The 19767-nt window shown below is 41.8% G+C and overlaps 1 protein-coding gene across 1 annotated transcript in view; it reads left to right on the forward strand.

Moving 5' to 3' along the window:
• The window catches only part of LOC137878138 (ras-related protein Rab-26-like), an 85926-nt gene that overhangs the window by 3645 nt on the left and 62514 nt on the right, over positions 1-19767 (forward strand). The window contains exon 2 of the mRNA XM_068718278.1: positions 3275-3401. Coding sequence (XP_068574379.1) covers positions 3387-3401 — 15 coding nt within the window. The 5' untranslated portion in view covers positions 3275-3386. The remainder of the gene's footprint in view (positions 1-3274; positions 3402-19767) is intronic.

The raw sequence follows: 19767 nt of genomic DNA on the forward strand, positions 1-19767 counted from the left end.
TGGTGGATTGTTTTTATTTGCCGATAATTAAAACAAGAACAAAAATCCATTTGCACTGCTCATTTTTATGTTCCTTTTTTATGAGCAAAAGATGAAAATGTGCACATGCATACACATGTTCACATGTCTACACTTGTGTAGCAAGTGAGTGCAGTGCACACAGAACAGCACAGTACGAAAGCTAAATCTCTTGTGTACAATTCATATATCACGGGCTAATTTATAAGCTATGAAAATGATAATTGGTGAAGTGGATCAAATTCTCCATTTAGGCTTTCAGAGTACCAGCCAAGACGTTTAATGTTTATGAGCAGCAGTTAGTCTGTCTGTCTCCAGCCTGTCTGTAACCTCTTATAGAAACAGTACACTGTAAAACACATCAGCACACCTGCAGCTAACTGCATGAAGTTGCATGTTGTGATCATCTGAATCCGTAGGGTAATATATTACGTATATATGATGTTACAGGGCTAATATCCATGGGTTGATGTTGGTTAATTTACTGCATTCAAAACTGGTTAGTGCTGTAGTGTTCGATTTAAGGTGAGTCCCACTTTAGTATATTACATACATAGTATTTGATATATGCTGTATATATTGATATTTTTAAGGGTAGGAAGGCTGCAGAAATACACTACTCTCCCCATCCTTCTCCATAACATGCTGTCTTTTGTCTTTTGTCAAGGCGTATCCATGTTCCCCTATAAACACCCATCAGGGTTCGCCTTACTGACCAGAGAAACCAGCATGGCAACATTATCCAGAGATTAGCACCATGCGCAGACACGGTCAGCTACAGCACATAGCCTCAGATCTGTTGTCAAAAAGGCTCAAACGAAATCATGCTGCCTGACATGTCATCGCCATGGGAATGTAGCTTAGCATTGCACTTTTTCAACTGTTTCAGGGCAGCAGCCCTCCATCCTGTCTTGGTATTGTAACAACTGCTTCTTTTTACAATTAACACATAATTGTTTGCTTTTACTTTGGTCGAGTTTATATGATCTGTCAGCTGGACGATGGTGAAGAGTGAAAAAGTAAAATAGGTGGAGGCCTCTACGGAAAGAGGAGCAGTGCTCCAGCTAGTCCCTTGTTTCCTAATGTTAGCCACAGGTGAGCCTTCATTTAGGAATAAGATGGTTTTGTTCAGAGGTGGCGGGTGTGTGAACCCAGCTTCACTGCGAGGACAGGACTTCTGCTGTGCTAACGTTAAGCTAGCTGTTGATGGACAGTTAACTCCTTCAAAATGTAAACCAGACTATCTTGTTTTTTTTGCTCGTTTAACATGTGTTAAATACAGGATGCCGTGTGTGTGTGTGTGTGTGTGTGTGTGTGTGTGTGTGTGTGTGTGTGTGTGTGTGTGTGTGTGTGTGAGAAGGCTTTGACGGAGTTTAGAGTAATCTAACCATTTACTTTTGCTGTTGAGAGAGTAATTCATTCAATTTCAAATAACTTGCCCAACACTGGCTATGTCATGAAAATAACCAGAGCCAGCACCAAGTCAGTGTTCCAATAAAACAAACAACAACAAAGCGATTAGATGAATTAAATCCTGTATATGAAGATGACATGATACATTTTTAAAGCACTTTTGATCTGTGGATGGTGCCCTTGTTCTTTAACCTGCCATGATTGGATATTTCATCCTCCTCTTTAAGTTGACATTGATCTATAACATGCTGTAAGGTTGCTCTTCCAACTGTCACACAGACATCACTTGCCTCAGGCAGAGAAAGAAGGAAGCACTTGTTAACCGTTTCCACTGGTTGTAGGTAGAGGGTATTTCCTGGTAGCCACTTCACTATTTCCAACTGTTTGTCTGGCTGTTGCAGACATGCAAAGCAATAAAGGGAAAAGAGCATCTCATGCTGTAGCTTTCAGGCGCTTCATATAAAGACAAATCAATAACTCAACGCTTACAGCGCTCATGGGTAAACTAGCCCTTGAATACGAATGTTAAAAAACTAAAGCAGGTTATTTGTGTTGAGTTTATTGGGTTGTTGTGGGAAGTTTTGGCCATGACTGCATGCTGGTGCACAGCTACAGGTCACATGTTGTGGGAGTCCAAGGTTACCAGGGTCACTTCCTGCTCCCTTTAAAGAGGTGCAGAGCTCGAGCTAGGACAAAAGAGACCACGGAAGTACTTCTGCAGCACGAAAGATATAAAGAGTCCTTTCAGTCGACCACCGAGTCTGACCTTTTCATTCACAGAGGAATTTAACTTTCCCTAAATGTAGCTTGCTTTGGAAATGTATCTCTCTCATCCACCTTCTGCTGTGTATTCATGCCAATCCTGACCAGTTTTGTCGTATATTATTTATGTTGTTTCTATTTGATAACTGACACTTTAAAAGAGAATCCTGTGTTGCATAATTTGGTGACAGAGTCTAACCCCTTCTGACTGGTAACTCTGTTCAGCTCTGAGGACTATCAGTGCGTAGATGAAATTACATATCTACAGAAGATGGTCAAATCAACAACATTTGATTCCACTAACCTTGGATTACATCTGTCCGTATGTGTGTCTCTGTTCTGTCTCTCTACTAGCACTAGTTCCATCACGTCCACTTTCAAAAACTCTTATTTCTTGTAATTTCAATATGTTTTGTTTTAACCAAACATTTCCATTGTAGGCATATTAAGCACCCCAGTCTCTGCTCCACCTACCTCTTGTGTCTCCTAATGGCAGCCCCTGGGACAGCTTTGGCTCCATTTAACATAGAGTATAAATCCACTGAGCTATAGGGTCCCACATTTAACAAGATGCTGCTTCATGGTGCTGTGCAAAACTCGACCGACTTTTATGGATTATATTAAGAATATGTCATTGTCGGTTTATGTGATTGATTATTGCATTTATGCTTTAGGGCTTTAAGCTGCCCTGTTTGCTTTTGGGGATAAATTCATCATCTATAATTTGACAATATGACATGATTCTCTATAGCCAGACTATGTATTTAACGGTAAAACAGCAGAATCCTTTTAATTGGGGAAATTGGGAAATTGTTTATGTACTGCATTTATGTTTGTTTGTGTTGGAATAAATGCAGCACATGTAGACCATTTGAGTAGCCCATCAGTTGTCCACATGTGCTTTAGGAAAATTTGGTACCAAACTTAATCAGAACCAATGACCTCGGCCCCCCACCCAGCAGCCAGATTCTTGCTTCATGGGTGCATTTATAACCTCAAACTCAGGTACATATTTATGATGGCTGTAAAGTGGGCCGCTGTAGTTAATCTACTAATGACGTCTCCTTTCCTTTGCCACCAGTGAGTCTGGGTTCGGGCCACAGGGACCGATCGCTGGAGACAGGAAGCGGGGAACGGAGTCTTGTTTTGAGGATGCAAATTCAGGAGAGCAGGGCTTAAACTTAACTGGGTTTATGGCTGAGCGTGAGGTAGGAGACGCCTTGCTTTTTCCGTGTGACATGCAAAATGACATATATGTGACATGGCATATTCCAGAGGTGTGAGATCCATTGCAAGTGAGAGTGCCAGGGGTACATTTCACTAATGGGAAACAAATGAGCCACACGTCTCAGCTCTCAGCTCTTTCTATCTACCAGGAAGCTTGCTGCTTTCTCTTTTTCTTGTTTTATGGCACACATTTGCGAAGATGCTTTGCATAAACCTTTTTAAACTGCTTATTTAAATAATATCCACTTGTTGATGCACTTTCGCATACATGCATATGCACAGGTGTAAGTGTACTGTCATGTCATCAATGTGTGTGCATGTGTGTGTGTGGGTGAGGTGGGGGGGTTGACTCCATTATGAGGGTGCCTGCTACTGTATGCATACTTAAAGATACAGTATGATCTGCCGGTGAAACTGGTGGACACCAAGCAGTTACCGCCCTTTTCCTCTTGCTGTCTCCACTGTCCATCTTCCCTCCTCCTTCCTCTCTCCTCTCCTGGTTGCAGTTGTATTTGTGCGCCTTGGGAAGATTACAAAGAGGTGCTTTGTGAGGGGATGCAGCTGCTGAAATTCGACTAGATCCAGCTGAAGAGAGAAGGGAGCAGGTGGGTCAACAACGCCACCCTGCCGTTCCCAGAATATCAGGCTGCAGAGCTGTGCCTCCCTCCCCCACCCACACACACACATGCACACACATCCTCGGAGCACCCCTACCCCACCCCAGCGCACACACACAAACAAACAGTATACCATGTCAAAATACAAACACAGCAACACCCACCAAACAGCAATACAGCAATATGCACATGTCAAGAGACTGCCTCGGTGGAAATACTGCCCACTCAAACAAGTGTGCATCACTGGAATCATTCATACGGTGGGAGATTGTTGGCAGAAAGTTAGAAAAGCAACACAAATAATTACAACAACACACAAACATAGCCCTAAGTGCTGCCTCTCTAAGGCCTCATGCTTAAAGTTGTGGCTCTTGATGATTAACAGCAGTTATAACAAGGTCAGTGAAAGTGTTGCAGAAAGCAGAGGAAGATCCTGTCAGCTTTGTGAAGTTGAGATGTTAACAGGTAGGGTGCTGCCAAAATGTTGGATTTCTGCATCGCAGTGGGGACATTGGTAAGATGACCCTCATCCGGCTTTGTGCAGCTCAAAAAGAGGTGGTAGGAGATGGAGAGAGAAAAGGAATGAAAGAGAGGAGAGGAAGTCCTGCAGGCAAATGTTCTTGTTCTTGTTGAGACGGATCAAATGTCACACCGTCCTTTCTGCAGGGGACACCATGCTGGACCACAGTGACATAAAATCTACGGATACAGATTTGATTCGTTATTCTTTTTTTCTTAAATCCAGAAAAATCTTGGCGATGCTGTAGAACTGTAGACACATAGAAGTGTCATTGAAGTAAAACTATGGTCCCATTTAGCTTTATTGTCTCCATCTTCCCCCTAAATCAGCTCCAGCTCCATAAAAGCTGCTGTTTTTTTTTTTTTTACACATACAGTCTCTGTGGGAACACCAACCAAAATATGGATACATTTTTGTATTAACTTTGCACGTTTTCTCTCTGCCGTCATGTTCCATTAACAAGCTTTTTGATAATCATAAAAGCAATATGCTAATGAGATGCAAAGACGTTGGACAGTACGGCAAGCTGTGGGCTTTGTGAACTATTCTTCGGCTTTATAAAATATGTTACTTCAACTGAAGCCTCTCTGTACTCTTAATGAGAGCTTTGACGCACATCACCCCCTCCCCCACACCTCAGTGTACCCATCCCCCATCGTGTGAGCAATAATTCAGCCACATTGATAATAAGTCCTTCTGTCCTGCCCTGAAAATGCTTGAATGTCATTTCATACACACTGTCCCACAGGGCTGTACCCTGAAAGAGCTCACTGTCCCACACACTTAGTATTCCTGCCTTGAGATACTTGCAGACATCCTTATCACCACCAGTTAAAAGTCCGGCGAGCAAGCACACTGCACTACGTTTTCACATTCATCAGTGTTTTACTCGTGATTCTTCTGATATTTCTTTGTGTGCAGTGTTTTCTGTTTCTCTCTGAAAGCAATCAGCTTCAAAATCCATTACACTATGTTGCCTTTTGATGGCATAGCATATGACTTCTTTCAGAGTAAAAAACAAAAAGTCCACTGGCAATATATCATCCAGTTGTCATTTCTTCCATCATTTCTGAATGACTTCAATTCTTTTCATGGGTCAGCAGTCTTCCACCATTCATGTGGCTGCAGCTATGTTGAGGCACTGAGTTTAGTGACTTGATGTCAGTTCCATCACGGCGCTGTCACTCGCTTCTCTCTGTCGCCTCTCGCACCAGTTGGGAACACACGGCTCCCACTCTTCTTCATGTGGTACATGTTATTGTTCATTTTCTTATCAGTCCCCCTGGTTCATCTGATATAGTAGAAACAACACATTCTGGGCTCCTCACTTGCTCAGATTACAGTTTGTGTGGAAGTGTGAGAGAGATCACCATTAGAAGGTGGATCTCAGAAAATGCAGACTTCCAGCCATCTGGAGCTCCATCTCTCCACATGTTTTAAAGTGTGGGAAGTTGCAACAGCATGTCACTGGTCTAAAATCCCTAAATATTTCATCAACTCTTTGCTCACTCGTGGGTGTGAGGAAGTTATTGTTTGAGTGGTTTTCCTTTTTCTTTTTTTTTCTTTTTCTTGTGGCCAATTACTCTCCCATCACTATCATTCACATTAATTTGCATCAATTCATTTGTCATGTTAAATCTGCCTAATATGCTTCAAACTCACGGTTCTGAAGTTTGACAAAATTAAGCCATATGCTGTTGGTATGGCACTGATCACGTGCTTTCAGCTTGGTGCTGTGTCATCTTAAACAACTCTGGGCAACAGCAGAAGATGCCTCGACATCTCACCTCTCTTCCATACCTTCCGCTGCGAGAGTAACGGTATCCACATTGCCTAGCAAAGTGTCAGTCCTGATTGCCGCCATTCTCACATCTGCTTCCTGGAACGGCGGCGGGGAAGTCTCCAAAGAGCTCCCAGCGGAGTGTGGGGCATGTGTGCTCACATATGAGGCGAGAGTTTGAGACTGGGGCTTGCCGGCGTGGTTTATTTTCAAAGGGTAGAGCTGAGGATGTGTTGAGAGGTTGAGGAGTTGAGAGAGCTCTCTGCGCTTTGGTTTGGGTTTCAACTCCCTGGGACACAGCTGGGGAGTTGGGGTTAAGAGTCCAGAGAGGGGGTCCGCAAGGATAGTGTGTTTAGAAAACAGCGCAAACAAGGAAGAATATTATTTTCTGTGCAAGCGCCTGAGAGAGAGACAGACAGAAAGTGTGCAATCTTGTACATAATGTTATGTCACTCTCGTATTTACAGAAAATGTTACCTAATTGTTGTTAATTTTTTTGTGATCATGTATATTTAAGTGTCGTGTGAGGGGGGGTAAAAACATGCAAACAACCAAACTGCTCTCCAGCAGAACAAGGAAGTACACCATTTATGCCACTGCCTAACTGTCATATCTGCAACATTCATTTCCCTATTTTTCTGCACCCGCACTAACATGTGTAATGATAGGTATCGTTCCGAGTGGGCCACTTTGCATCTAAAAAAAAGGCCTGGGCCATATGAAAAATGCACAGAGCTGAACCGAATTGTATTTGGTTATTCAAAGCTACCACTTTCTTCTTTCTGGCCTACATCACCATACACATCCAGCATGTTTTCCAGCTGCCACAGCAAACTGGGAAGTTTTGAATGCAAAATAAGATGCAAAAGTGAAAATTTGCATCTACGGGACAGTTTTTTGAGGTCAGCAGAGGTACCAAAACTCCTTTGGACTTCTTTAATGTGAGGCTATTTAAAGTGCTTTGTGTCTAAATGACTGCTCAGAGCGCCTCAGAGCAACTGAAGCATGTCTTCACTGAGGCAAGCTGTAGGTAGAAGAGGAAGATGTACGTAAAACTGACCTGTCAACGATGATACGCAGTAAAAAGAGCAACTTCTAAACTGATAAAAGGTTTTATTGACTGGTATTCGTGCAGAACATTAAAATTTAGCAACCAGATATTGGACTTGCATGATAATGTGCAAATTCTTATTGAATCATCAGGAACCTGTAATATGCAAGAGCCTGTCCTTGCTTGTCCAACTGAATCTCCTCACCAAACATAATGTTATCCATCTGAAAGTGTATCACATGCTCACTAAACACCATAGTTGGATGGTATCTCTACTCTCTGTTTTGTACTGTCTCGTTGCCATCGGCGCTAAAATCTCTACTGGTTACAATCACTGTTATTCTTTTTCCTCACTTTAATATCTTAACCATAAAACTCCTATTTTACTCCCACATCCGCAGTAAGCAGTGCCACCATACTGTATGTGTAGAATGCAAAAAGCAAAGCAGACAGACGGCATGTCTGGATTTTTTTTTTTACGATTCTTACGGCTTCTCTGCATTTTCTGTATTGTGTTGCCTGCCAACCAGTGAGACTGCCACAGTGCTGCTGCTGGTGTTTTTTCAATCAGACTGGTGTGGACCTGGGAAGCAGAGCAGTGCCACAGTAGAATTCAGGTGCCAAGAATATAATTTTCCTTAAGTGCTTACAACTGTAAAAACCAAAGTTGATTCCCTGAGACTGAAAGTAATTACAGGGCATTTAAATTGGAGAAAAAAAGGTGGTTTTCGCAGAACTCAAGAAACATAATGTGGTCTGTCTAATATCTGTTTTATTTGAATGTTTTAACGTTCAACTTGGTTACTCATATTGGTTCTGTGTAATTCCGCTGGAGGAAATGCCACTGGCTATGATTAACCCAAAAATTTATGAATTGTGGAAGATATATTAGACATTCATATCAATAAAAAAAAAATATCTGGACTTTAACTTCTGCGTATGGCCTAATTATCCTTCCACCTCAAGTGCTGGTTTGTCTTCACAAAGAGACGAACTTGGCCGAGGGATGCTCCAAGTGTATCTTTTATCTGTCTTGACGGAGCAGGGCGGGGGGGCTTCACCCGGCTTGTGATAGCGTGACGGTGCACCTGTCAAAGAGGAAGGCCTGGCTAATCACTGTAAGCTGGCCGCAAAGTGTGTGCTCGGGAGACCCTCAGGCCAGGAGGGGAGGGGGCTCTTCTGACCCAAATTGTTTCAATAATAACAGAAGGATGTGGATGGAGAATTCCACAGATCACTCTCCCACCTTCACTTTCACTGCTCCTTGGTTCTTCCCCTTTCCCCCCACACTCCTATCATCTTCAGACATCAGAGCATGCTCTCTGTTTTCGTTGTGAAATCACCCGGCTGTTGACGGAATGATTGCATCCTTGCTCATATTTGCTGACTCATCTCTTCTGTGAAACCCGCCTTCCTGGGAATATCTGGCCTGCCATTGGCTCCCTCAGGTCTAATAACGTAGAGTCAATTCCTCTGCTCTCTCTCGCAGTGTTGAGTCATTCTCTGAGAAAAAAGCGAATCGGCAGTCCGCAGAGATTCTAGAGAACACACTCTCCGGTTCTGTTGACGAAGGGTGAGGTTCATTTTCTCCTCACCTCTGGAGGCAGGACCACACAGCGTGTGAAAATCTGGCCCTGCAGACACACCTCGGTTTCCATGCGCAATAAAACATACATACTGTACATGTTTTCCCACAACAAATGACTCCACGCCACAGTTGAGAGATGCACATGTCATCCTCATACTGTTGTAGGAATAACTCAGTCTGAGTACTGTTTGTGCATAACTCTGGAAACAGGTAATAGTTGAATTGGGTTAGCAGTGGTGCGGTCTAAACAACTGAAAGCAAACAGGAGACTTGTTCAACAGCAGAAGTATATGTGGTTCGCTCAATCTGCCAGGTTGAAGGAGAGTTTTCAATCAACGTCAGATTTGGATGTCAAAAGCTTACCTGAATATCAGTTCACTTCAGTTGTACATCTATTTTAGTTATTTCCTGGAAGACTTCAAGTACATGTTATGCTCCCTCTGCCTGTGTATGCTATGACTAATGGCATTTGGACGGCACATCCAAACGCTTCATGTTTGTCGGTAATCATTTGAATTGACCACCGTGACGTTCCTTGTGTAATCGAACCCTCGATTTCTTTGCTCTGATGCCTCTACATTTTCCACATTGTTCTTTTCCTTCAGAGGGCTCGTACTGCCAAAGCAGCCCAATTCTTGGCAGATGAACAATTTATAATAGATCTTCAGTATATTCATGACAAACTGAGAAGCCACTTTTAGAAGAAGGCTGCAGAAAGAATCTCTATTGCGTTTAAGCTTTAATATAAGATTACAGCTTAAACTAATTCCCCATGACAATCGGAGAGCGATTAGTGTCTTTGCTACGCTTTCACTTCAGATGTCTTAAAACTTGCAGGCTGCATGATGTGTAATGGAGCCGATAAAATGGGGATAATAAGCACAAGATATGTCATCAGATTTTTTTCAACACGCGTTACAGTAGACAGCATAAATATTGAACTGCTTAGTTGCTGTGTTATTATACAGGATTGATGTTTCAGAGAAACCAAATGGGCTTTTTGTTTATGATGCTCACAAGTTAACACCTTTGTCAAAATCTGAAAAATGGGACCTTTTGTGGGGACTAATCCTTCAAGTGGAGTTTTGGGTCCCTGGTGTATAGTCAGTGACCAATCTTAACAGATCCCTCCTAAACATTGGAAACTGGACTGGACATTAAACATGCAGAGAAGTGCCTGCTGTCTACAGCTCGTCAATGTGTTTCCACTTATCTCCACCACCTCCTCCTTCTTTCTCTCTTCTCTTTCTCTCCTCTCTCCCTCTATCTCTTCTCGCCCTGTCTCTCCCCCCGGGGGAAGAGTTTGAAGTGGCGTTTCTGGGCTTTGTTTCCTAAACAGGCTGGTTTTGTTGTGTCTAGTGTCTGGGCTTTGGCAGGGCCTGGATGCTGAGCTGAAATCTAACACTGCACTCGCCACACCACAAGAGGTGGTTTTTGGGATCCTCTTAGTGGCTGCTAGCCACTTTATTCTGGACCCTACAGGCTCTCTACTGAGGGGAGTGAGGGCAATGGCTTCCCATCATGGGATAATGGTTTGTTGCCTTCCACTACCCCCTTTGGTCTCAGTGTTCCTCAGATATAGTTACTCTTATTTTATACTCAAAACACACTCACCCTGCAGGATTTAAAGGTCCTGAAGACGTATTTCATCAATAAGCTTCTCAATGTGAGTGATGGGGTCAATCATAAAGATACAACTTTTTCATAAACGAGATATCTCAGTCTTTTGGCTCAACGCTTCTTGCTGGTTTTAAGTGGGTGGGGCTTAGTTGGAAAAAGGTGGTGTCATGTATTTTAGGGCACCAATCAAGACTTAGCACTATATGAAAGAGGATTGTTTGGTTTTACGAGCTTTGACCTCTTAATAAAATAAAAAAACTAAAAACGAATGATTATATTACCAAACTCTAACCGTGGGTTAACTTTATCATGCATATTTATTAAAGGCTAATCATTTGAAACCACATTTTCAGAGTTGCTTGTCTAATGTAGAGAAATTGGTGCATCAATAAAAACTAAATGCAACAAAGTGCAATGGAAAAAAGTTAATTCCACAGTTAATCTTTTGATTATGTCATATATATATATATATATATATATATATATATATATATATATATATATATAGAGAGAGATATATATAGCACCACCAACTACAGTTAGTATACAAGTAGTGGTGAATTTTGATGAAAACTTGATTATTAACATTTTGTAAAAGTGGTAAGACACTTAAGAAAAAAATCTATTTATCATCAATTTATTGAATATGGCTCTTAAGTAGTTTAGTTTTTCGTGAGCAGTGGCTGTGGTCAGTTGCAATGAATGCAAATTGTGTTAAGTTTTCATGGCAATGAAAAAAAATCAAAGCAATTCTCAAAAATCTATTCTGTGGTCAATTCGTATGTAATTTCATAATTTCATCATTTCATCAACATACATCTATTAGGTTGTGCAGGGATGACATATTTTTGTAGGCCAACCCGGAAGTTAGCATTGCCCAGGTGCCCTTGTTTTGTTTTTTTCCCATTGGATTTTGGATTAATGCAGAAAAAAAATTGAGAGGGATACTTTTTTATATATACTTTCATGTTTTGTTCAGCAAGATAATTTTCTTAAATAAACATCACTTTTTTAATTTTCAAAGCATGAATGCAAATGCCATATGTATGCACTGGTGTATCAGTTGCTGCTACTATAGCTTTCTGTGTCTACCTGTTAGGCCTCAACACACACACACACACACACACACACACACACACACACACACACACACACACACACACACACACACACACACACACAGAGAGACAGAGGGTACCGTGGGTCCCCTGGCCTGGCTGGGCTGTGGGTAGCTTGTAACCCAAGTGTTTTATTAGCAACTGGTCCAACGCAGCTAATTGCTTCCTGAGGGAGCCGCCTCCCTCCGCTCAGTGACTGATTAACGGCCCACATTATGTGTCTCGACAACCTTGACAATCTTTTTTTTTTTTTTCATTTTGGTCACTAACTTTTTTATTACCCTGCGCTGCCACAAATCTCCAGTGCAAATCTCCACTTTTTCATTGAGAAGCAGTTAAAGTGTTCTAACCTTTTTTTCAGCAATTAATGTTTATTAATATGATTTAATGATTTGTCTTGATAGTGCGTTTTTAATAGTCACTTACTGGTATGTTTTGCTACATTATTGTCATCTGTTTTAGCTTTGCAGCATGTATAACATATATTTGATATTTTCAATTTATTTAAATGTTACTTTTTCCACAGAGATGATAAATCTCTCATACTTTGTCATTTTGTCATTAAAACCGTATCCTTTTTTACAGATGAGTCATTTTTTAACTTGATTAGGCATTACTGCATCACACTGCCTCAAATGTGAAAGTAAGAAACTTTGATCTGATTTATATTTCATTTGTCATTATTTCTTTGTTTGGGGGGGGGGGTTTCATATTCCCCATCAATTTGAGTGCACTTTGCATGTTTCTTGTTTCACAAACAAATCTGGGTCATTCAGATTCAATAGAAGTTGTTTTCTGATGGTAATCAGATTTGTTGCTTATTTCTCTCCCAGGGTCTTTTATCTTGCTTTTCTGAATTTAATTATTTTCTAACTTTAAAACCACTTGTTCAAACCTATTAGTTTCAACAGATTGTATGTGCCTTCTTCTTCTCCGTGTGTGTGTATTCCTACATGGGATGACTCTTGTCATATACACAAAACATACATGATGTAAGCATATAATGTAACGGACTGAAACCAAGGATCATCTGGTTTTGGGCCTGTTAACTCCCAAAGGGGAAAATACTGAATTCATGATCAGCAGTGGATGTCTGAGTGGGTGGACATCAGCTCTGTGGTTGCTGAGAATTTCCCTTCATTTATTTATTTTCTTTTTTCCGTGCAGATATTTATGTAAAGTGCAGCTTTTCATCCTCTTTAAAACTTTTGTTCTTAAGGTTCTTAATTACCAATGCTGAATCTCTGGTCATGAAAAGCAGTCACTGGTTTCCGGACTTTTCTAGTCTCATACGTGGCTTTGATGATGCCATTGGGAGCGATGAGCAGATGGGTTTCAAAAGCCTGCTTTCCCCAAACAGGATATAGATGATGTGTAGGCCTGGTGCTCTCTGGAGCAGGGATCAAATGGTGTTCTTCCACCCCCCACTGCTCCCTCCATCACTGCGGGGTGAGGTCCGGACGCACGGTCTGAGGAAGAGGAGGTCTTCCTCAAGTGTGTTTCAAGGTCACATTGTCACAAGTGCGGCTTCCTCATCACTTCCTGTGTATCATCTGGATATCATTGCATTTCCACATCATTTATATGTCTCTGATCATTAAGTAGAATCCTTATTTTCTCTATCTTGATGTTTTTAAAGCAAAGTCACGGCACTTGTACTTAAATCAATCTTTCTTCATCGTTCTGCACCTCATTTTGACCCCTGGATACAGAACTCTTTCATTACTGTCACAGTTGCATATATGATGGAGGATCATCGCCCTGAAACCATATTCAGCCAAATTGCGGTAAAACACGCATACTTCTGGTTCGGGCTTGGAAGAACCCCTCCTGTGCCTTTTTCTCAGAAGTCCCGAGCCAAAGTCAAGTACGGAAATACATAATTAACATGGATTTGTTTTGCACAGTTTCATTTTTCTTCCTTAAACGTGTCAGAATCTGGGAGATCTGTCCCGGAGCAGACTCATCTGACACATCTGTCCTTCCTAGAGCACTCACATGTGTTTTAGCGTATGTGCGGCAATTATTGAGTGGATGATATGGTACTAGAATTGACATTGACATCAGGCGACGACGGTGCTAGGACAGATTTTTCTGCTCAATGTGGCTGTGACCAAGTGGGCAAAGTAGTTGGAAATTGGTCGATAGGAGGGACGCAGGGCAAGAGGGAGGAACAGTCATTTTCACATTAGCAGAATCACATTTTGAGAAAGATGCAGCATTCCAGGACCTCTTTATTTGATTAGCTGTAATGTCATAAATGCAAGAATGTACTCTGATAAATGGCAAAAGTAGCTGATGAATTAGACATTCCCGTCAGCAAATACCCACGCTAGCTTGCCCTCCCCGTCCTCATCCCACGGGCCACATTGCCTCCTCAATCTGCAATATGGAGCATAATTATACTAATTTCTCTCAATTGCATTAGCAAGGGCCTGGAGAAAAGAAAGGCTGTCTTTCTAAGCAGGACCTTGGCTATGCAGTCAGCCTCCCTGCACCTCAGAGAGCAAGTACAGGGGGAGGCAACATGACCCCTGCTCTCCTCCTTCGTTCCCTCCAGCTCTTGACCCTCTTTTCTCTTTCCATTTTTCCTCCCACACCGATTGCTTCATGTGACGTGAACTGAAACCTATAGAAAATAGTGCTTCCGGTGCTTCCAGAATCTGAAAATGTTGTCTTTTTCCACTTTGGCATGTTCTGTTTTCTGTTTATATGGCACGGGGGATCTCTAACATCCCATTCAACTTGTTCTAAGATGGTCCCATACTTTATCATAACATAGAGGTTGAGAGTTTATTTTCCTGGCTTAAGTTTTATGGACTAGTCTTAGTTTTGGATACTTTGGTTATCTTGTTAAATAGAAGTCAAATAAACTAACTGAGGCTTGAGCAAAAATGCAGCGTAGATTGATCTTACAACAAAGTTTCAGACTATTCTGTGGTTGTTGTTTGTCCTGTCTGACAATGTTTTACTAAATGAAGAGTTCTGCTGTATAGTGCAATATACTCTGTAAATACTGCATATGGCTTAATAGAATTCATCTTTCTGTGTTTCCTTCCCAAGTAGAACCAGTCCTCCATGACCAGGTCACATCAGACTTGCCTGGTGGATGAGGGACTCTGGGGGACTGCAGGGTGCTGGTAGTGGGAAAACAGCCTCGGTTATGAAAGACACCATTGTCCTTTCTGGCTCGCCAACATAGAAAATGAATAAATCAAAGGGGACAGATCAAGAGTGAAGGAGAGGAGGGAAGGGAGGGGGGCTATCTGACATCTGCATTTTTAAACTGGACATTGAGCATTGGAGGAATGTTGTTATCTGCCACCCTCAACTGCTACAATGGTGAAGAATTTTGCATTGAATTATAGCGTGATCTGATGGGATTTACACCTCCTCTCTGCCCCTGCAGTCGACCCTCACATATAACAATATTTCTGCTGATCTATTTATCATCAAGTTTGTAGCAAAGCAAGTCTTGGTTTTGTCATTTGTAAAATAATTAAAAATATACAACGTTTGTAAAAACCTGGGTCAAGGTGACATCAGACTGTAAACACACACCCTTATATTTCATCTCCATCAGTCTGTAATGTTCAGTCACAGGTGTCAACCTGGATTGTAGCTATCTTTGCTTCCACATCATGCTGTTACAGGGATGCAAGTCTCTATTTCTGTTGATTTGATTGTGGGATTTTCTTTCAAATTTTCTCTCTCAAGCCGCACTTAGTATCTTTGTTCAGTTTAGTTTTAGTTTTCAGTTTTCTTGTGCAACAAAGTGACTACAGATCAAGTGAAACAAACGAGCCAAAACCAACACGGTCTCACTCCCAACCCGTCAAATACTGAAGGTTGGTCAGTGCGCCAGGGCGTCTGACACCAGCACACGGAGGCACCCGTCTGTAAGCTACCGCCATTCCTACCACGCCACGTCCATAACTGACGCTAGAGGGGTACTTTGAACCTCATAGTTTGAAGGGTCATTGACCAAGTGCCGATATTTGATGAGTTGAGAGTGAGAATGTGTCGCTGAACTTATTGTTGATGTTTTCTAATTTGGTTTAGGTCAAATATACAGTTAATTTGGTTTACATATTAGCATTCCAAACAAAAATAGACAGTCTTTTTATTGGATAAAACTGTCTAGACATGGGTTCATTCTTTCAAAATCCTCCTAATATAATCATCACCCATCATCTGCCACAATATAACCTCAAAAAATGAAATGAAATGTTCAAAGGATAATCATGGCAGCATGGACAATTTTTGTTGCAGAATCAAGATGTCCATGTGTCCACATGTACCCTGTCTCTTATAGTAGAAGGTCTTGTTAAACGTGTTAAAGTCAAGATCATCATCAAGTCAAGTTTTGGATTTGTGCCTTGAGTCATGCAAGTTAAGTCTGCACCTCTGATATGTGGAAATGGAAGGTTTCACAAGCAGCCATTCGTGTTTGGTTTGTTTTTGAAGGTGCAGTGATACCTCCTTGTTATTTCAAGTCCTTTATTATAATATCAGCCTTCATTATGGGACAAGCCAATAATCTATAATATTCAGATTATGGTGTGGGGGACACGTCGGTTGACCAGTCAGTCAGCTCTGCCTGAACTCTGTTGTCTTACAGCTGGTGCACACTGGTATACTGGTGGATCCCAGTAAAAGCATGACAGCAGCTGTCTCTGATTCAGTTCAACACAGTGGCACTTTGCTGCTGCCTCCCATCCCAGGTGTGTGTGTGTCTACGTGTGTGTGTGTGTGTGTGTGTGTGTGTGTGTGTGTGTGTGTGTGTGTGTGTGTGTGTGTGTGTGTGTGTGTGTGTCTGTGTCTGTGCATGAATGGTGTCAGCACAATGGTCGCCCTGTGTTGACCCTGTGCATCTGTGTCTGCCCGGACAAGCTCTACTGTCCTTCTTGCGGCTGGGTCCTCTCTTCAGCGTTGACAGCAAACTACAGGTGCCCAACACATCTGGCACTTTGCACAATCAAACAGACACACACACACACACACTCACATCTGCTGAGGCCCTGATAAATTAAATTAAAAGCCCTCAAAAGAAATACACATATCAAAAGCAGCAGGGATACAACACATTGCCTTTAGTTGCTACTTTAAGAAGTGAGAGAAGTCATTTTTTTGCAGGGCCACAAACGTGCTCATTATTTGACCAGGCCACGAGTTCATGACCAGACCTCTACTCATTAATGAAAGTCTGTGTCTGGGGCGGGACTCTGAACAGTCATCACACTGTTTTTTCATCTAACACCCCCCAACATCTTTCATTACCAAACAAATCCTGCACATAATCAATGCTCTGTCCCACAACAACCCCTGTTTGCTAACTCTGGACAAGCAAAAAAGTTTGGTTGAAAGGAGCCATTTATAGACGTTTTTGGAAGCTAAAAGAACATTTGTAAATCATTTGGTAACTTCTGAAACACAGTGCCACCCTGCAGTTGCAGTGATCCACTTGTGCTGCAGTCTGGAGCTTGCTGGTGAACCCAGTTTAACTGCAAATTGGAGTACAAGAAATTTACACAACACAAGAAAAAAAAAACACTCTGCATTTATGCAAATAAATCATGCAAGTTGGTGTCTGGCAAACAAACCAACAGGGAGATTACCAGGCTCGGTTTGCCCTACTGGCAAGCAGAGGCGCAGTGTGCAAATACAGGCCAGGGGTTAACCAGTTAACAGGTTTCACTTCCTTCTTCACCTGACGGGACATTTGCATGAGCATCTAAAGAGGAAGCATCGTCTGTTCCACCTGTCATACTGATCCTTCAGCAAAGTTTCTTTGATTTACCCCAGGAATAACACCTTGCAGACTTTTGCAGCATCAGAAACAGAATTGGTCTTCCTGATGATGCTGGATTTTCTCCCAGATTGTTTGTTTGAGAGCTGTGTATGTGCGTGTGTTTTTACAGCTCTCGGTCCAGAAGGTCAGGTCACAGGACATGACAGTTGGCCAGTGGAGAGCAGCCTCTAGGCTAGTGTAAGTCCCCCCCCGCCTACCTCTCTCTTTCTCTCTGGGTGGCCTGCGTTTACGAGCTCCAGGAGCAGGTCATCACTGTGCTGAGAACACGGCTGCGGCAGGGGGACTGTTCCTGTGTCAGCCCCAGAGTAACGACCAGGAATTGTTTTTCCTTGCTGTGTGTGCCTGTGCGTGTCCTTACACGTATGTGCACGCTTATTCTGTGTGTTTGTGTGTGCGTTGATTTTGGACTTCCTGTGTGCAGCGGTGCGGGGGAGCAGAAATGGGGATGAGATGACCCTCGACCCTGACCACATGTCCTGGTCTGTCGGCTGATCACCAACACTTCCGCCTGCAAGGCCTCTCTGCTCCTCTCTTTGGGCTTGAGAAATGTCCCGGCTCATCAGCTCTGACAAGATCCTCATCGTCATCATTATTATTATTTGTGTAGTTTGAATTGTTGCACAGTTTATATTTTACTTTCTTTTAAGTTCCTTTTTAAGGTCAGGAGTACGCGAACAGGAGCATGTGAACTGAACCTTTTTTTTAGTAAACCCTGATTTCTATACACCAACCAAGTGCGGACTAGACTACTTAAGGCTACTACCACTTATCAGGGCAAACGTATAGCTCACTCAATTAACAAATTCTTCTTAAAGTTAGACTTTTTTGTGTGAGGTATAGAAGTGTAATGCTTTCACTGAATCATCAATTATTTTGGAAATTCTGAGAAGAGTTTTCATGAAAAAAAAAGATCTTCTCTTGTTTTTCTGAATTAACGAGATACCCAAAAGAAGCTCTCATTTACTTGGGAGCTCCATTTCATGACGGCAAACATGTCCTGCCGGTTTAGTTGAATCCAGTTTCATTTTGGTTTGAGTTTAAGACATAGGAGAATCGTGTCTTTAAGTAATACTGTTGCCAATTATTAGTTTGATGATTTTGCAAAGGCACCTCAAGACAGTTGTTCAGATGTAAAGCCCATTCTGATCTACTGGACATCTCTGGGGTAAGTTGATATGTCATGCATCACGGATATAAGATGATGCATTTGAAATCTAACCTTAGATACATACCTGTACTGACCCCATACTTGAAGTCATATTCTAGCCATGTTGATGCATCGGGCTGATTAGCAGGACCAAATGTACTGCAAGCAAGTGAGTGCTTCTTTCAAGATTTTGAGGTATCTTCTTAATTCAGAGCATTAAGCATAATTATTTTTTATGAAAACATTTCTAATAAATATGACATAAAGATCTTGTTATATTATACTGTGATTTAAATGGAGTAAACTAGGATACAGCAGATCAATTTCAATTCAATTTCAATTAAGATTATAATCAAATGACCAAATAAGTACAGTCAAAACAAACAACAATAATATATTGAGTTCCAAGCAAAGTTTGACTTGACTACAATTAACATTTTCTTAGTCAGTTTTCTGACTCTGATTTCTAATGTGAAAAATGTAAACAATCCACCATGAGAAGCGTACCTCGATCACTGTTGACATTTTGACCCCCAGCTTATGGGAACACCATCATTCCTGTCCTCTCACTCACAGAGCACTAGTCACTGGCCCAGGGCAAACCCACCACAAGGCTTTCATTGACTACGCCTAATGAGAAGACTATGGTACGACATGCAACCAACATGGAGAGGTTTACTTCCTTTACTCCACTTCTTATCAGCCTGTGTATCGAAAATTATTCAATTATCTACATCTCCTCTTCCCGAGGATTATGTCCACTCCCGGTAGTGCACACTATTCTACTAATGTGGTTAAATACAGTTAAATTAAATAATCACAGAGGCTGCAATTATAGTGCAGTATGCTTGTCGATAAAGGGGCCTGTCTGTGTGTTGGCAGAGTGCGCTCTCCTCCAAGGTCCCAATTCCTGTAATTAAATGTAGGGGTCTGCATTTTGGTTTATTGGATTTATTTTGACTGATTAGCCCTGGCATTAAATGATGGGTAAGACAGAGGTGGTGGTGTGTTGGTGGAGAATCTGGCATAATGTGTGTGCATGCAATCCTATTGCTGCTGTTTGGTTTTAAGAAACCATCCTGGAAGTTAAAGGT

This window comes from Cebidichthys violaceus, unplaced genomic scaffold (genome assembly GCF_023349555.1).
Source record: "Cebidichthys violaceus isolate CVI_PGR_0920_01 unplaced genomic scaffold, fCebVio1.0.p SCAF_23, whole genome shotgun sequence".
Lineage (NCBI taxonomy): Eukaryota > Metazoa > Chordata > Actinopteri > Perciformes > Stichaeidae > Cebidichthys > Cebidichthys violaceus.